A 19548-nucleotide genomic window follows, 5' to 3' on the forward strand; every position below is an offset into this window, starting at 1 on the left:
TTAAACTTAATTACAATTCTGGTGTTTTTAGATAACGAGGACAGTGCGCATTGTGTGTTTCTGTGCACAAAGTGGGATTGACAAAAAAAAAAAAAAAAAAAAAATGATACTAGCAATTCATTCATTAAAATATTCCCAAATCTCTTTCATGTCTTCTTAATTATACCGAACCATAATGGAAGACCAATTAATAAAAGCAGAAAACTCCACCTGGGAGACACACTTGTGCATTCTCCACTTTTCATTAGGTCATTTCTCACAAAGGATCACTATTTCTAGTTTTAATATTTTAGTGTTCTAACTTAAGTTTTAGAATTCTCTGCAGGTAGCGTACTACATCATTTTGACAGTTCAAAGTACTGAAACCTTTGGAGTAAAGTGTTTTTTATTAAATTCTATTAACATAATTTATGCTTGTCAGACACCCTGCCTTAGCAGAAGCTGTGTTGGAGCTGTGGTGAAATTCCAGCTCAATATTTCATCCGCTGGTTCCCTCAAATGAAAGAATGGGCTGCTAAGATACATGTGACACAGCGGTGATGATTAGTGCCAGAGACAAACTGCCCAGCGCTCTGTGTCATCTTTCACTTATGGCATAAACCACAGAAAGTGTCTAAGATGAATATGTAACTCTTAATGTACCCATCACTTCAAAGAATTTATCAAATACATTGTGTTCACCACGTTTGTCTTTGTCACGTCCATCCATCCATCCATCCATATTTGGGGTGCAGAAATCATAGAGATGAGGTTTATCACCAATTGTGGATGTTCTAAGATTTCAACAATTGGAAAATCTTTCTCAGACGTTGGGGAATCATTGGGCGCTTTGAGGATGTGGTGTTTACATGTTCGTGTTTTATCAGTTCATCTCGCTACATTTTTTTTATAGTGCCGATTCACAACAACAGTTACCTGAAGGTACTTTACACTGTAAGGCAGTGGTTCCCAAACTTTTTTTGCCAGGCCCCCCTTTGTTTTACAAGAAAAATGTTCGCCCTCCCGCACAAACATTTAGTAAACAATTAAGCAAATACAAGTAAACGGCAATAAATTACAGGTAGCAATTGTTACGTAGGGCCCAAAACGGCCTCCGTACAAGAAAGTGGTAGCTCTAATATTGACCAGTAACACACCACCACACGCACACTGCACTGGGTTACACAAGATTTATTTGTTCTTTCTCCGGGTAAAACTACTGGCTGAAGACACGACTCTGGCCAGGAAGCCAAGGCCCGAAGCCACCGCGGTCAGGATTATTAGCCTGGTTACAAACAGGGGAAAGGTGGTTACTTGGAAGAACAGGCAGCCAAAACGTAACAATCCTGCATCTTCCTCAAAAAGGCTTGCCACCCACCTTTTCAGGCCTGACTTCGTTCGAGGCTGGATCTCCACATCACATCCTGGGAGCTAGAACTTCCCCAAAACTGGTCCAGTTTCCTTGTCAGGGGCACAGAGAGTCTCCAGTCCAGTGTTTGTTTTCCTGCCTCCCAGCACATCCACTCACATCCCAATAAAAATGAGTCCTCCCTCCAACATCCTCAGATTATTTTAAAAGCAAAACCAGGCCAGGTTAAAAATCTTTTCCTTTAAAATGTGCACACTTCCTCCTGGAGTCTCCGAGGCTTCCCTACTGCACCAGTGCCCCACAAAAAAAACAAAACAACGACCAACCCCACTTCCTGTTTCCTCTCCCCTTTATAGAGAAGGGCTCCAATCCTCCCCAATCAGCTGTTCCCTGTACTCAACTCCAAATAGCTGGCAGCTGGACTAGAGTAGAATCTCCACTCCCACATGGGTGTGGCCCACACTTCACATCAAACACCAAAAAAACACCAAAGCATGCAATTAAATACAAAACAAAATCTAAAGTGATGCCAGCCCAAAAGCTTAGTGGGGGATTCTCTCCATCCTTTTCCACCATGCTATACTCTGTAACACAATAAAATATACTACTAACTCTTTTACGCTGCGTCCACACCTACACGGGTATTTTTGAAAACTCAGCTGTTTCTATGCGTTTGGGCCTTTCGTCAACACGTAAACGGCGTTGCGATTCACCGAAAATGGAGATTATTTAAAACTCCTTTTTTGCGTTTACGTGTGGACGAGGATTACAGAGTTCGTCACGCAACGTCAAAGGTATGTGCCTCTTTTCACGTCACGCTGTGTGCCACGTTATTGTTTACATGAGATGAATTGCAGAATGGCAGATAGAGACAAAATACTGTTAATCTGACTATCTTCAGGTTTTACACGCTTACATTTACACACGCAGTTACTGTCCCTCCATTTAGAAAGGCAGAGGCGTCACGGTGTGATTATTTTACGTTGTTTTTTTTTTTCCTGTGTAATAATGTTCAACATTGCTGTCAATACATTTTTCAAAAAATGTCTCTCTGTGCAAAATGGGTTTAAACACATAAACAGCTGTGGGATCCTGTTTGTCCGTGATTTGAACAGGGGAACAAATTACGGCAGGATCAGCCTGATATTATTTGTATCCCGCTGTAACTTTACTGCATAAAGAGCTAACATGTCCAAAATGTCAGGAGTAGTTAGTTATTACAAGAAGTGTTTGTGAACTAAAAATCAAGAATGTGGGATACTGTTTGTCCGTGATTTGGAGAGCCCAGCGCTGCTCCCCACGCAGGGAAACTAATTTTGCAGGGGAGACCTACCTCGGCACTTGTGCAGGTGAAGCCAAAGGGAAGACATGCTTCACCATATTTTCTAGTCTTTGGCTTGAAAGGAAGTTGGTTTGGAAACATATTTGGCGATGCTTCATCTCCTGCTTTGTGTTTATGTGGGAGCCCCGTCAAAAACCTGTCCACAGTGTCCAAGCGCTCTTTTTTTTTTTCCTTTTCTTTTCATACCGCGCCCCCCCTGCAATGGCTCTGCGCCCCCCCTAGGGGGCGGGCCCCACACTTTGGGAACCTCTGCTGTAAGGTAAAGATACTACAGTATGAGAGAGTTCAAGAAGAATATTTAAGCTGTTCAAGTTTTGTGTTACATAGTTGAGTTCTCCAAATGTCTCCATGTTTGACTTTTGTTTAATTAAAAAAAGATTACAAACGTGAACAATACGGAGTTCTGCTAAACTGAAAAATGTGAATGTTGTACTCATTTAAGTAGTAGTTACTGAATGTTTTTGAATTGAATTGAATTATTAAGCATGTTAGTTTTATTGTAGTCAAAAGGTACATGTCAAATGTAGTCAAGATACTGAATCTCTGATAAGCCTCAACTTTAAGGGCATCAGCTTAAAACACTTATGACAGCTGGTTGCCTACTGAGTTCTTTCTCAGTTTACCACAAAGTCCCTAGGGGCTTCCTCCACTCCTCAAGACCCCTCTGTTCCAGTTTCTCCAACCTTCATGGAGCAGGAATCACAGAATCTTTGAGAACATGGTGACTTCCCTTCTGAACTTTTTAACTTTACAATCTTAACATCCAGATGTCAGACTCTCCACTGTGTCTGTTCCAGGAACCCATCTGGAACACTTGTCTGAACTGAACAACACTCCACTCTGCTGACCACAGTGGCTGTCTGTATGTGCAAATGGACTTTATTATTTCCATCAGGGGTGTCCAACTCCAGTCCAGAGAGCTACTGCCCTGCAGCTTTTAGACGCATCATTGTTCCGACACACCTGATTCAAATGAATGGCTTGTTATCAGGCCTTGCTGAAGAGGTAATCCAACCATTTGATTCACCTGTGTTGGAGTAGGCATGCATCTAAAAGCTGCAGGACAGTAGCTCTCTGGACTGGAGTTGGACACCCCTGGTCTACATATCCACACAGTCAGAGGGCATGGCTCTCCATCAGAAACATTAAACATTTAACGCAGATTAAAAAGCTGTTCCCTTCTTTTCCACCTGAAGTGGTCAGTGTTACAAACCTAACACCTTATCAGCCTTATATACTTATTTTACCCACTGTAAGTTTAAACACCTTCAAAATGACTAAAAGCCCCAACTTACAATTTATGCAATACAAAGCTCTCCACAGCACACACTATACAAGGCAAAGGATTTTCCAAATGGGCCGTACACAATCATTGTACACTGAGGTGCTCACTGAGCCAGCTGGACTTGGCCACAACAACTGCCTGCTGTCGGTCCTCCTCTGGCTAAGATCCTGGGATGGTGCCGCGTCGAGCAGCCACTGAAAGTCCTCAGTACTCCACCTCCAGGCCAACCATCTTGGAGCCCTCCAGACTTCACAAATGGCAGATGAGAATTCAAATTCAATTCAATTTTATTTATACAGCGCCAAATCCCAACAACAGTCGCCTCAAGGTGCTTTATATTGTAAGGTAGACCCTACAATAATACATACAGAGACAAACCCAACAATCATATGACCCCCTATGAGCAAGCACTTTGGCAACAGTGGGAAGGAAAAACTCCCTTTTAACAGGAAGAAACCTCTGGCAGAACCAGATGAGAACTCTTCTTATTGGAGACTCAGTAATTTCAAATATTAAAACAAGCTTGGCCATAACCCACTGTTTCCCGAGAGCAACTCTTTGAGACATAGGTTAGAGGAAAAGGCTCCAGAAATTCTTGCAGAATGGCAAAAGTCATTTTTCATGCATCCACATAGTGCAATCAAGCTACTCAAAAAAGGCTTTGAATGCTTATTCTTCTCACTAAACAGACATGGAGCACATGTTTTCTGTCTCTGTTTTCTACAAATTCTGACCAATGATGCTTCCAGCCCTGCAGATTACTTTGTTGATCCTGCTGGCATCTCTGGCACTGATGCTGCCCCCCCCCCCCAGCAGACAACAGCAAAATAGATGGCACTTTCTACCACAGGCTGGAAACATGTTGGTGCACACATTAAAGGATCTGAGCTTCCTTACAAAGCATCACAGCAACACTCTTCATCCTCCAGTCAAGTCTATTATTCAGGTGCATGCCCAAGTACCTGTAGCTGTCCACTCTTTCTTCACCCATGATGTCTTCAACCACCATCTCCTTTTGTTTTGCTGTCATTTAGACCACTCCACAGCCGAGAGTCAGCACACTGCAACAGCATCATCCACCCTCAAAAAGATACTGGTAAGCAAACTGAAGAGGGTCGAGTAAGAACCAGTCTCTCCAGCACCTTCATGACATGTGAAGTCAAGGCAACTGGTCTGAAATCATTAAGGTCAAAAGGGGCGGCTTTCTGTGACACTAAATGTGATGTCTTCCGTAGTGTTGGTACCTTTTCCTGCAGCAGACTCAGATACTGCAGGATGTGAGAAAGCTGGGCAGCACAGGACTTCAGGAAGCTGGAAATGACGCGATTAAGGCCTGCAGCTTTACCTTGGTGTAGTCGCTCCAGTTCTCTCACGTCACAGTCATTTATAAAAGGGAAATTTGTGAGGAGGGTGTGGATGTATGGGGGAAGGAGCATGTAGCGGTGCATTGTTTGGTGGCTGAGGAGGTGTTAAGATTGGCAATGTGTGAGGAGGGGCAACAGGAGGTCCAGTAATGAACCTGCTGATAAACCGATTCAGCTCATTGGCTCCAGGCTACCTCCCCGCTGCTGATCTCTTGATTGAAGCCAGTGATCAGTTTCATTCCTCTCCACACTTCTTTAATGCTATTCGGGTGGTGTCTCCAACTTCTTTTTGGCATGCATCTTTACCATGCTTGTTATTTAGCGGATAAAATAAGTTAAATGTCACAGTTATTATTGTCCGGCGGACCGGGCCTTCGCGGTCTAAGTGGGCTGGGTCCTCCAAAAGCCGGGTAGGCCGCAAGTGAGTGACTGTGAGGGTCTAGCCTTCAGAATGACGTCACGAGCTCTCTCGGGAAAGTGAAACTCAGCCGTCTGCTCCTTGCTATCTAAAATATAACCGGACGCTGGCGTAGATTCTCGACCATCTCACACTTCTGTTTAATCAGTTTTCTGTTTGACGTTTATTCAGCTGTGTGAAAACCCCGGAGGAACCCACCCGAGGGATTAATAAAGTTAAATTTAATCTAATCTCTTTAATCTCAGCCGAACCGATTTACTCACGAACAAATAAAACACTGAAAAAAGCCAAACAATAACATGTTTAATAAGTTATTTAAGTGACTTATATATCATGTTTAACCTGAGTAGCGAAAGACCGCGGGGGTTTGAAAACGATGTGCCGGGAGTTTGCTGTTCTCGCCGGCTCAGATATTTGAAGTTTACACAGCTACATTCTCGCCTGAAAATATGTTAAAAGTTTATTTTGCGACCCAGAAAGAATAATAAGAGTAATATTAAAACTAAGTAGCTGCAGTAGTAGTAGCCATTGTTGGAAAGTGGAACTGGCTGGGCCAATCTGGGATATGGTTTTTCAAATTTGTTGTCCGGGTGAAAATCAGGAGAAATTCCGGAGAATGGTGGCTCCAGGAGATTTTCGGGAGGGGCACTGAAATTCGGGATTCTCCCTGAAAAATCAGGAGGGTTGGCACCCACAAATTGCACCTGATGCACCTGATGCACCCACAAATTGATGCAACTAGATTAAATTCAGCTGTCATTTTTAACCTGCTACACTATGATCTTTACACCTTCTCAGCCTTTGTTTCAGTTCATGCTGTATCCTTTTCAACTCGTCTTTGTTCCCAGACCCGAAAATCCTCTTTTTTCCTCACTCAGTAGGACATTCAGGTCTTTGGTCGATCCACGGCTTGATGTTGTGAAAACCGCGTTCAGTCTTGGTGAATAGGAAGTCTTTGATGGACAATATGATCTGGACCCCACACAGTGTTCGGGCGGCAACTGTTTCCTCTGAGTTTATTTAATTTGCACAAAATGTTTCATATATTGGCACTGACGTTTTCCCAGGACTGATCAGTTTTCCGCTGAATCCACTCTCCCCACTCAGGTTCCCGGCATCACTAAAAAGGGAAAAGAGTTCATCAGCCTGATTACCTCCACCTAGACCTCAGCCTCCATGGCACTACCCTTCAAGCCTGCTGCACCACCCCTCCGCTGCAGTGGAGCCAAACACCACACCCCCGCCACACACACCCCTGTGAGCGAGAGAGAAAAAAAAAAAAAAAAAAAAATCAGCCACGACCATCTGCACCCCCAGCCTAGGGATCACCTTGAACTTAAATGGCTGCAAAGCCAGATACCACCAGGTGACCTGAGCATTGGCATCCGTCATGTGGTGGAGCCATTGTAGCAGGGCATGGTCTGAGCAGAGCGTGAATGAGCGTCCCAGGAGGTAACAGCGAAGGGAAATGACGCCCGCTGGATTGCATGATGCTCCTTTTCCACAGTGCTGTACCTCGTTTCTTGTTCTGTCAGCTTCTGGTCTGATGTACAAGATCAGGTGGTCGACCTGATCTTGTACATCGACTACAAAACTTACAATGTTCCCAGGTAATCAATATTTGCCCCTCTGGATGCAAAGCAAATGTCCACACAACAGTTGTCCCATAGTTTTTCCAAGCATGTCTGGAGTCACGGCAGCCACTGATGTCGTTATGCTACCTACTGGCAACTGTGTTAAACTCATGCAAACTCATAAATCTCCTGTTTAATGATTGAAAACACAGTAGGTGTAAAGTATTACTAAACTCAGAACACAAAATCCTGTCCATTCAGCAAACAGAGCGTTTATTTTTCAAATCAAGGCAAAAGTTCTGAACATGGGGAGAGAGCCGGAAAACTCTTGGCACATCAAATTAAGTAATCCATATCAGTTAACACGATTTCTGAAATCTGTGAAACCTCTGGAGAAAAGATGTCCGATCCGAAAATGATTAATGACCAGTTTAAAATGTTCTAGTCCAACCTTTACACTTCAGATCCGCTTGATATAAAAAAACGTTGCTGAAATGCCTGATAGATTACCGATTCCACAAATATCCGTAAATGACAGAACAGAAATTGATAGAGAGATAACCATTGGTGAAATTGTTGAAGCAATTAAATCAATAAAGTAACAAGGCACCGGGACCTGATGGTTTCCCTATTAAATTATATAAAATGTTTATAGACAAACTAGCACCAATACTCAAAGTTGTATAGAGGAAATATTCTTTCAAGAGAAACTACCTGTTGGGTTTATGTTTTATTATTTATTTTCATTTATGCTTAGAAGTATATAATCGTTTGTAGATTGAAAGAATGTCTCATCCTGGGAGGTCTGTAACAATTCTGTGTAGCGTGAAGAGGGGAGTGCGTTCACTCCTCTTCAGAGTGTTCTGGCATAGATCACACGCCTCCTAGGGTCAAGAGAGGTCGTATCTTCTCCTGCTGATATATGGTATAGCAAACACACGTATATCTGTTTGAGTGTAAGAGCCTTTTGTTTAAGTGAACTGCTGGACTCCCTGGCTCCAGCAGGTGTGGGGAGTCTTCACAGGGTCACATCTTGACCCCCCCCCACACCTACACGACACACGGACAAGGTATTCTTTCACATGTATGCCTATGTAAAACGTCATATGTTAATGAACTTATGCATATTCATGTAACCTCAATAAAGAGCAGTGTTACGAGGGAGCAGACGAGAGCAACTGGGGTCAAGCGAAGGAACGGCGCTCGTCACAGTTCTCTCCCTCGTGCACGAGATCATAGAGCTCTGCTTGGTGTCCAATGCTTTTTGCTGTTGTAGTAGAATTGTCTCGTTCCAGTGAGGGGTTTGTGCTAGACAGACCCATCACTACCAGATACTATGAAACAAGCCATCATTTCTGTGTTGTACCCTTTGTACAGCACAGAGGGTACAAAGGGTAAGGATCCCTCACAATGTGTTATGTGACGGCTGTGTGCAGGCAGGAAAAGGACCCAAAGTGCAGACTCCAGAGACAAACGTGAACTCAAAACAGCTTTAATGCTGAACTCAAAGTAACAAACTTCCAAAATACAAACAATAAACACAGCCAGAACACACAGCATAAATGCGGGTGGATAAGGGTAGATCACAACACGGACAAACTGAAACACAGGGCTTAAATACACAGAGGGAGCAATCAGGGAATGGGCAACAGGAGGGAAACACAGCTGGGGCAAATCAGGCCTAACGAGACAGGGGAAGCAAAACCAGATACATTAACATAAGACACGCACCTCCAAAGTAAAACAGGAAACATAACACAGACTGAACTTAAAGACAGACTCACAGGCAGGCACTGCAACAGAGGGAACAGAGACGTAAACCATAAGAACTCTAACAAAGAAACCAAAGACTAGAAATGATAAATAATATAATAAACTCAAAACTCTGGGTCAGCGACCCAGGCATCCTAACACAATGCAGCTCCTACAGACCGGTGAGCCTCTTAAATTGTGATTACAAAATTCTCACAAAAATCTTAGCTAATCAAATCGATCTTATACTGCTAAAAATGATCAATCATGATCAAACCGACTTTATACCAGGGTGACAGTCATTTTATAATATGCGCCGCCTACTTAATATCCTATATGCATCAGAGCCAAAAGAAAAGTCAGAAAATAATAATTTCTCTTGACGCAGAAAAGGCCTTCGACCATATAGAATGGACATATCTTCATGCGGCCCTAAATAAATTTGAATTTGGATCATTGTTTCAAAAATGGATTAAAATACTGCCTTCCTCTCTGGTTGCGGCAGTGAGGACAAACAATGTAACTTCTGACTTTTTTCAGCTTAGTAGATGCTGCAGGCAAGGCTGTAGTTTATCTCCCTATCTTTTCAACTTAGTAATCGAGCCTTTAGCTATCGCTCTTAGGGAGGACAGTCAGGTTGCCGGAATCTCTAGGGGCGGGACAATGCGCAAAGTATCATTGTATGCAGATGACTTATGCAGATGTTCCCTATTAATAACAAAGAGAAAGACTTCTCTGCCTTCCCCTTTAAATTAGAAAAAGAAATGTTTAAATATTTGGGAACAAATATAACCCGCACAATAATGGAGTTGCAGATTCATAATTTTGACACTTTGTTAAAACAAACATCACAAGATTTTAAAAAATGGGCAACACTTCCAATCTCATTAGCAGTGTTAAAATCTCCCAATTCTTTGAATCTTTGGGCTGAAGGAAGGACAATACTCGGTGTATAAATGCTCAATCAACAATATTTTATTTCCATATAATTCAACACTTAAGAGCATAAGAACCATCATGATGGGGAGACCTGCCTGCAGAGGGTCACAGCAAGTCTCAAAATGGTGACGGGTTACTCAGCCTTTTATAGCCCCTAGTAGCCCCCACCTAGTCATAAAAAGCCTAAACATTCACATGTTTTCTCTCTTACGGCGCCTAAGTTATGACCTCGGCTCCCTGTCTTTCTGCTCTCTGTAAAGGTGGGGGTATGGAATGTGGTCTTTTCTCTTCTATTATCGGCACAAGGTCTTCTGCACACAACATTCTCTTCATGATTCAGCAGTATGAAATGGCAAGAAACAGTGTAACACATTCAACAGTGTCGAGTAATACAGGTCAATCAAATAGGTCTAATGATTTTCACACTCTTTTAAGTCAGAAGTATAATGCAAACTAAAACTACATACTGATCACACACTCTATATTAAGGGGTATAATATGATCTACAGCAGTATCATAATTCAACTACTTTGATTACATATATAAGGTAACATATGATAACAGAATAATCTCACAGCAGGCAGAATAAATATAGTTAAAATGGCGGTCTTACCAAAATTTCTCTATGTTTTCCAAATGATTCCTGTTTTCATAACCAAATAAATTTTCAAAGATTTAAACAGATTAATAGCAACATTTATTTGGAAAAATTCAAATCCCAGAATGGAAAAAACATATTTGGAAGTACCAAAACAGGCTGGTGGGCTAGGGTTGCCAAATTTTATCTTTTATTACTGGGCGGCTGAGAATAGCGAGGGTGAGGCTTGGGTAAAAATGGAACTGATGTCTAATCCACTTCCCCTCTTAACCTCATCCCTAGCTCTAAATCAAAAAGAAAATAACAAATCCAATTGTAAGAACATCTATTAGAATATGGCTTCAATTCAGAAGGCACTTCTGTTTGCAACAGGTTAGTAATTTTTTCCCTGTTGCTTTTAACCCTTTTCTTGCCATCCATTTCAGTTAAGCATTCCAAATTTGGCATAATAATGGTTCGAAGTTTTTTTTACAATTTATTTTCAGCAGAAACTTTTAACACCTTTGACGCTTTGATGAGAGATTACAATATACCAACCTCACATATGTTTAGATATCTGCAAATACGAAGTTTTGCAAAAACATTGTTTCCTTCATTCCCTTACCCTACCTCCGAAAAATCAAGTGGATGCTATTTTGGAAATGGATCCTTTTGGCAAAAGGCGAATCTCCGTCATATACAAACTGATACAGAGCTTAAGGCCTATTACTTGGGAAAAAACTAAAAATTAATGGGAAAAAGACATTGGCGTGGATTTATCTGATGATGAGTGGAGATCTTGCTTGAATCATATACATACTTCCTCCCTTTGCATTCGCCATGGTTTAATTCAGTTTCAAAATTTTTCCCAGAAGCCGATCCTGCCTGTCCCAGGTGTGGACATAATCCGGCAAATGAGGGTCACATGATGTGGTCTTGTCTTAACCCTGGATAATTACTGGGGAAATGTATTATCTCACATCAGTGTGCAGAATTTAGTGCTTGATTTCTGCATTGCCACCTCAATACGAAATTAGTAAATCTCAGGAAAATACTATAGCATTTGCTACATCGCTTGCCTGTAGACTCATTCTATTCCACTGGAAGTCTGATAAGGCTCCTTCATATATACAATGATTAAAGGAGGTGCTTTTCTTTTTACCACTGGAAAAACTTAGATACAGAGTTCTCTCATCACAACAAAAATTCTCTGCGACTTGGAACCCATTTATTGACTATATATAAACGTATTTTCTAGATGTGTGACGTACATTTTTTGTTTGTTTTGTTTTGTTTTGTTCTGTTTCTCTTTACATGAGCCTCAGGTGTGTGTGTGTGTGTGTGTGTGTGTGTGTGTGTGTGTGTGTGTGTGTGTGTGTGTGTGTGTGTGTGTGTGTGTGTGTGTGTGGGGGTTCTTTCTTTTCTTTTTTTTAAATGTATAATCGCAACGTTTTCATTTTGTATTGTGACCATGATTTGTGTAAAGCGATTAAATTTAAAAGAAATCTCAAAAAAAGAAAAAAAAAAGAAAGAAAACACAGTAGGTGTTTTCAATGTCATTATCAGTGAACAACTGTAGAATTCAAAGACTTTGAAACCAGATTATTCTTTTGATACATGCTGAGCTGTATATTCTGCTGCCAGGACCTCAAGAGCTTAAAAGTAAGAAGTAAAATCCTAAAATCAACTCTAAAATAGATGGACAACCAGTGTAGAGTCATTAAACTGGTGTAATATATGGAGAAGTCCTGCTCCTGCATTTTGAACAGTGTGAAGTCTGTTGATGGGTATTATTTGATATTTGGTTCAAATAATTGAAATCTTACTCTCAGCTTTAAGACTTCAGGAATGATTCGTCCATTTTAACCATCATCATCAGGCCACTTTGAAGAATAGTGTGTGTGTGTGTGTGTGTGTGTGTGTGTGTGTGTGTGCGCGCAAGGTGGCTTGCTGTAATTTTCCGTTCATGGTTGAATTGGCAGGCTGGGGCCTAAATGGACATCTGGTAGAAGTTACCCTGCTACATCAAAAGAAAGACCCTGAGACCAAAGAGGCTGAAAGTCTGCACAGTCCTGCTTTCACTGTTTGTTTCTATGTATCCTCATTGCATTGAAGCTACTGACAGTGATAACTTGCCTAATGCTTTCCCTGAACACACACACACACACACACACACACACACACACACACACACACACACACACACACACACACACACACACACACACTGTATATTGCTGTTGTTAAACTTCTTGTGAGTACAGGTCCCAAACTGATTTTGAATGGTAGTAAATAGTGCAAAAGTTTGCTTATACAGAAATAATAAGCACAGATGTAATGTCTCCACAGTTAGTTTGAGATTAGGATCTGAGATACTTCTTTAACAGCAGAAATCAGATAGATACGACTTGGATACAAAAAATCAGTTTTATGTTTGTCTTTTCTTTCTACGAAGCAGACGTTGTGTTGTGTTTTGTGACCTACTGATTCTGCATTTTGTTGTCCTTTGCTACTGACAGCAGAGCTACACTTTCGCTAGAAAACTCAAATCCCACACAAAAATCAACAGTGCATTATGCCTACAATAAAGAGCTAATGATCCAACAACTGGGAGATATTTTCCAGTATGCCTATCACAATGTAAGGGCCAAAGGATAAGGAGCCATTAAACCTGTGTTATCTGTTCCAGATAGCGTTGGTATGTCTGTAAAGATCATTATTTTTGCCCCTGCAGCCATTTGGCAAAGGGAGCAGGGCTATCCACACACCGAGGGTCAGCTGTAAAACATGGATGAAGATGCTAACAACATGCAGGCTTGGAGCTAATATGTTTTTGAAGGTTCTTAATAGCTGTTAACGCACATGAGTGAAGGGTTCTGCATCGTAGTTTTTCTTTATGCTTTGTAAGGTCAGTGAAAATGTCAAGGACATGTTTCTACTACTCTCAAGGTTACATGTCTTCAGGTGGAGGGAGGGCAGTGCAGATCCCACTGAGGAGCGAGCGTCTTACATTGTGATTAGAAAAGACAGTCTGACTATGTTGTGTTTCACAGCTCAGCCTTCTCTTGAGTAAAACTAAGTGTTCAAAAAAAGAATGGATGCTACCTAAAATGTAAATAACAGAACAACAGACAACACATCAGTCGAGAAATTTTACTTAAAAAAAAATGCTGCTTTAAAAATGAATTTGATAACAGCATCATGTCTTATGGTACATTAATCAAGTATTAACTATTTTTTATTTCTTTATCTTCAAACACTAATACATTTGTTTTTAAACTGCAACAACTCAACTCCTCACCAGAGATGGGCAGTAACGCGTTACTGTAATCTGATTACTTTTTTCAAGTAACGAGTAATGTAAGGGATTACTATTGCAAAATTAATTACTTTTGAATATAAGTAATCAGTAAAGTAACGGGATTACTTTTTGGGGGAAGTAATCAGTAATTAGTAACTGATTACTTTTTTCAAGTAACTTGACCAACACTGCTCCTCACTTAGCAGACACTGTTGTAAAAACAACAGTTTTAATTGTGCTCTAATATGTATATGTTGTCTTTAGGTTTAAAACTATTTGCAAATAATTTTAGTTTATTTTATTTAGTTTAATCCAAACCTTTACTGGAAAAAAGGTAAAATTTTCAAAAATATGCAAAAGACACAAGTGACTTTATCAAGGTTAACCAAGGGGTTATATCCACCCACAAAGAAAGTGCATGTTTCACTGTGTTAGTGGTTACACTTTCCTTAAGTTGTGTTGCTGTTGGTAAGTGGTGATTGGTGGTTTAATTGTGGTTTTAAATGTTTTTAGTTATAATGATGATTATAGAACTCCACACCAAACCTTTCCTGAGTTAATAAAAGATATGACACCTTGTCTGACATTTAGGAAAATATACAAAATCACAAAAACAGCATTCATCAACATTTGAATGGTACAGACCATCACTGTGTTCCTCTTCATCATCACCAAGACAAACAACATAGACAGTCCAATAATAATCAGCATCAAGATTCAGGGCTTAACATCTGACTTCAGATGTGTTGATAAGAGCATCTATGTGTCAGTATTGAGAATTATTCTTATTGGTGCCACACTTTAAAATAAAAAGATTTTCTCTCTCTTTGTGAGATTCAGCTGGCTTAACTGTAAAGTCATGGAAACATCTGTGAAGTCTAACTTTACCTCAAATAATTTACCTTTCCAGATTATCCTAAATTGAAATCCAGGTAATTAACTGAAAAACCTTACGTGGAAACAGCTGTCACTGTTGTTGAGAACTGCAACAGTAACATGTAAAAGAAGCTTTGTTTTTTCTTTTGCTCCATGAAACAGGATCAAAATAGAAAGATTTGACAAAAACAAAACAAAAACTCATCAGTGGAAATATTTAACTGTCAACCAAAGCTCTCTGCTCTTAGGTTATGTGACCTCCGTTTCATCAGCACATCAGAAAGAGCAAAGAAACTAATAACTGCACTTTTGATGACTCATATCTCATAAGCTGTAACATGGGACAGAGAACAGCTTTGCTCCTGAGGCTGCTTTACAACTAAAGCTGCGTCTTTGGCTGTGATACTTAACCCTCATTGCTTCAGCAAACACTGTAAAATGTAGCAAATATATTTGTAATGTATTTGTAAATCAACAGTCAAATCAATAGGAAAGAGTAGAAAGACACCATAACCACTGGTTAGACAATAAAACTTTATTACATTTGTGTTTAAAATTATTACAATTATAGTATTTACAAGCATTGTCCTAAAAATAAGATTCTCATGCTGGATGACACATAAAAAGAAATCATTGTACAAGCAAGCAGAAATGAATGTACATCCACAATTTACAGATTAGAGAAGCTTCTTCCTGTTGTCCTGCTAAGAAATGGTGCCACGAGCTCAGATGGGGCTCATACAGAAAGATGAGATGTTTTCCTCTCAGCTGACGAGGAAAACTTCCCACTGTGGGAGGAAGGCGTTGTGGCCATGTGTGAGTGCAAATGACTGAAACTATCCATGTTCAAAATTCTACAAACCACTTAAATATTCTCGGTGTCCATGAGTATTTCACTTTGACTGGAGGTTTTTAATAAAAGAAAGACCATCCCCACCTAAAACAACATACCAACCCATCACAGAATCATAGTGGCAGAGTCCCAGTCCAAAATACTGAAAATACTGCATTTTAGGAACTCTTGTCAAACCATGGAAATATCTCACACTTATAGGTGTTAAGTCTGTCCTATTACACTTAAAGTTTTTCTTATAGAGTTTTTTTACACACTTGTGGGCTGCAGAAGGAGCTGACATACTGTACTATTCCCCAATGAATCATTTGACTGAGGTGTTAGCAAACAGTTGCTTATTTACACATCCAGACATGAGGCAACTTCAGGAGCTGGATGTTTGTCTACCTTATCCAAAATGTCCAATATCAAGTCCACAATTAACTTCCATTTTTACCCTGGTTAAGTCTGACATATATTCCCTTTTGCTGTCTATGTTAATGCTGCATGGTCCTACAGCATAAAGTTAAGTGTTTCTCACTTTTGTTTGTCAGGTGTGGAATTTCACGTTTCTGAAAGGATCACCTGAACCATGCAAAGCCTTGAAGGACGTATGACAGAAGTCTTTAGCCTGAAAGGATGTACATGGACCGACACGCACACACACACTCCCAAAAGTATTATTTTGCCACACTTGAGGCAAACTGGATGGATTTTATACTTTTATACTCAGTTCTTTAGCACACAGTTTTAGTGATTGACAATATCCCAGTCTAGTTCAGATTCAATCACAGACTGTGCAGTGCAGTTGGGTGCGACGGTGGGTGGGACTAGTCTTTTTTAAAAGAGCAACCAATGCCAGCTGTTGGTTAAAAATTCCCTTTCAGGCCAGTATTTGTTGGTTGGGTGGGAAAAGGCAGCATCCACCGTTTGCGAACAAAGAAAAATCCAAAAATGTTTTTCATATGATAACGTTTGTTGTAGGCTTCCAGGGCTTTTCCCTGCCACGTCGTCTTTATGGCTGTTCTGTACAACAGTGTGTGTTCCCTCTCAGGGAGTCTTTCTTATGTACATGTGGGGAACATGGACAGGAAGGCATTAGCACTCTTTCTGGAGTTCCTCCCACTCTTCCTCTTCTTCCATGTTGGCCTGTGAAGGTCAGCGGACCTGGGGAGCATAGCCCTCCTTCATTAGCCCCTCTTCATAGTCTGTCTGGCACAGAATCATGTTGTTCTTCAGGAAGAACTTGTCTCCAACACAAAACCTGCCACACACAAAGAGAAAAGAAGGAGAACGTTTACATAAGAGTATCAAAGTTTCACCAAAGTATGAATTTCATTAATGCGAGGCTTTAAACTAGCAGGCCAAGCTTCCTGACAACAAACGCTTCACCCTAACTACAATAATCCCAACACTGTCCTTTTAACTGCAGTGTTGGGATTATTGTTGGGGATGATGCAGGGGCTGGTTTGAGTGTGTGGAGTGTTTATGTGTATGCATGTGTGTATATTTACTAATGGAGTGTTTAGTGTATCCTAAGTAAATTATCTGTGTTTCAGGCCAGGGTTCCTTTTCCCTTGCAGGAGAAACAAAACCCCACTGACCCAGGCAGCCCCACCTTCCTATGTCTTGTTGTGGAGAGGGCAGTGAAGGTTATGATGAACATGTAAGAGCAGGACGTTTTGTTGTATTGTCCTGAGAGCTGCTTATCTCCCTCAGTGTGCAGGCTCACCAAAGTCAGCAAGCAGCAGTGCCTGTCTTTACCAGGGGGGAAGTGGAGCTGGGATGTGGGATGGGGGATGGGGGGGGCAGTGAGCCTCTGACTTCCTTTAGTGTTAAGACTGCTGAGTTCATTGCTGGGACCTCCACACAGTGAGTGGAGCTCAGGTATCTGACATGACCCACCTGTATGCAGGAGTTATTCAGGGCTACATCGCAGATTCAGAGCATAATTTCTTACATCCACTTGGGACAAGTGACAATGATTCAAACACACTGTACGAGCACAAAAACTCGTGCTGGATCAAAAGAAACAACTACAACTGGGTGACGAGATGACCACTGAGGGGTAACAGTAGGGATGGGTACCGGTGTGGCACCGGTGCTGACATAAACGGTAGTAACCAGACCGAAAAGCAGCGCACATTTCGGTGCTTTTTTTTCCCCTGAGCCAATTCTAGCCAATCATTTTACGTTTCCGAGGATAGTAGGCGGGGCCAGGTACGTACGTTCTTTTAGAGCAGAGCTACAGATTAAAAATGCCCAAGGCGAAGCGATCAAAAGTCTGGCTGTACTTCACAGCAAAAGATGCAAACTCAGCAGCCTGCAACAAGTGCTTTAAGCTGATACTGTGATACTGTCAAAGGAGGTAACACCTCAAATCTGATGAAACACCTGGCGACGCATAGCGTTTTTTTTAAAGCCGAGAAATGCGCCGTGTTTGATAGCTTGCTGTGAGACCTCACACTGCACATCTACTGCGGGTGTGGTGCCTGTTATCGGACCCGGAGTTAGCAACATCCCCCCAATAGAGAGTCCTGGCCCCTAGCCCTGTCAGCGTAGCAGAAATGATGACGGATGATGATGGCAGCAGCAGCCGTTCTTCTCTGCGTGAGTAGCTTCATTTTCAAATTCAAATTCAAATTCAAATTTTTATTTGTCACATACACAGTCATACACAGTACGATATGCAGTGAAATGCTTACACAACTGCTCGTGACCTAAGGAAAAAAGAAAGGGCTATGAATAAGACAGGAAATAAATATGAAAATTAAAAAGGGTAAATTTAACTAGGAAGGAATAAAATAAAATATATATATGAATTTGTTGAAAATAAAATAACTGTACAACACAAATTAGAATGAAGGGTAAATTTAGCTGGGAAGGAATAAGATAAAATATATATGAATTAAAGTTTAAAATAAAATAACTGTACAGCAAAATACACAATACACAGTATAGAAATATATAAGAATGTATGAAGAAATATAAATATATATACAATAACAGCAGCATTTTACAAGTATTAAATGGAAATGGAGAAATATAATGTCCAGTGTTGTGCAAACCACATTGTAGGTGTCTTGTGCAGTGCAAATATGCTTAAAGTGATTAAGTGTAAACAAAGTCCAGACTGTCCAGTGTGTGTGTGTAAGAACCATATATGTGGGTCCGTTCTATGTGGTGGTGTGATGATTGAGAGACCGTATCGCCTGCGGGAAGAAGCTCCTCCTCAGTCTCTCTGTGTTGGTCTTCAGGGAGCGGAATCGCTTTCCTGACCTCAACAGAGAGAACAGTCCGTTGTTGGGATGGCTGAGGTCCTTCACGATCTTCCTGGCCTTGGCCCAGCACCGCCTGCTGTAGATTGAGTGCAGGTCAGGGAGCTCGGAGCGGATGGTGCGCTCAGCTGATCGCACAACCCTCTGTAGAGCTCGTCTGTCCTGCATGGTGCTGTTCCCGAACCAGGTTAAGATGTTTCCCGTCAGGATGCTCTCTATGGTGCACGTGTAAAAGTTCCTGAGCACCTTGGAGGGCAGTCGGAAGTCTCTCAAGCGTCTGAGGTGGTAGAGACGCTGTCGGGCCTTTTTCACTATGGTGTTGATGTGACAGGACCATGACAGGTCCTGCGTGATGTGAACTCCGAGGTATTTGAAGCTGTCCACTCTCTCCACTGGGCACTCGTTGATGACAGGGGTCTGGTAGTTCCTCTCCTGCTTAGTACTGAAGTCCACTATCAACTCCTTTGTTTTACTGACGTTTAGAAGGAGGTTGTTCCTCTGGCACCAGGTCTCCAGATTCCTAACCTCCTTCAAGTAGGCCGTCTCGTTGTTATCAGAGATAAGGCCCACCACGACGGTGTCGTCAGCAAACTTGATGATGGTGGTGGAGCTGGTAGTGGCCACACAGTCATATGTACAAAGAGTACAGCAGGGGGCTCAGA

The 19548-nt window shown here is 41.3% G+C and overlaps 1 protein-coding gene and 1 long non-coding RNA gene across 4 annotated transcripts in view; one reads left to right on the top strand and one right to left on the bottom strand.

The window, feature by feature from the left end:
* Positions 1–5007: 5007 nt before the first annotated feature.
* Positions 5008–7048, top strand: LOC120434076. The gene is made up of 2 exons (XR_005608933.1): positions 5008–5071; positions 6865–7048. It is a non-coding gene; the product is annotated as an uncharacterized LOC120434076 (long non-coding RNA).
* An 8249-nt stretch (positions 7049–15297) lies between these two features.
* lmo3 (LIM domain only 3) overlaps positions 15298–19548 on the bottom strand; it is a 55619-nt gene continuing 51368 nt past the window's right edge. For all 3 annotated transcript variants that reach the window (XM_039600626.1, XM_039600625.1, XM_031754984.2), the window contains one exon: positions 15298–16872. In XM_039600626.1, the coding sequence (XP_039456560.1) occupies positions 16767–16872 (106 nt within the window). In that variant the 3' untranslated portion in view covers positions 15298–16766. The remainder of the gene's footprint in view (positions 16873–19548) is intronic.

The sequence above is a fragment of the Oreochromis aureus genome, linkage group 17, assembly GCF_013358895.1.
Source record: "Oreochromis aureus strain Israel breed Guangdong linkage group 17, ZZ_aureus, whole genome shotgun sequence".
NCBI classification, from domain to species: domain Eukaryota; kingdom Metazoa; phylum Chordata; class Actinopteri; order Cichliformes; family Cichlidae; genus Oreochromis; species Oreochromis aureus.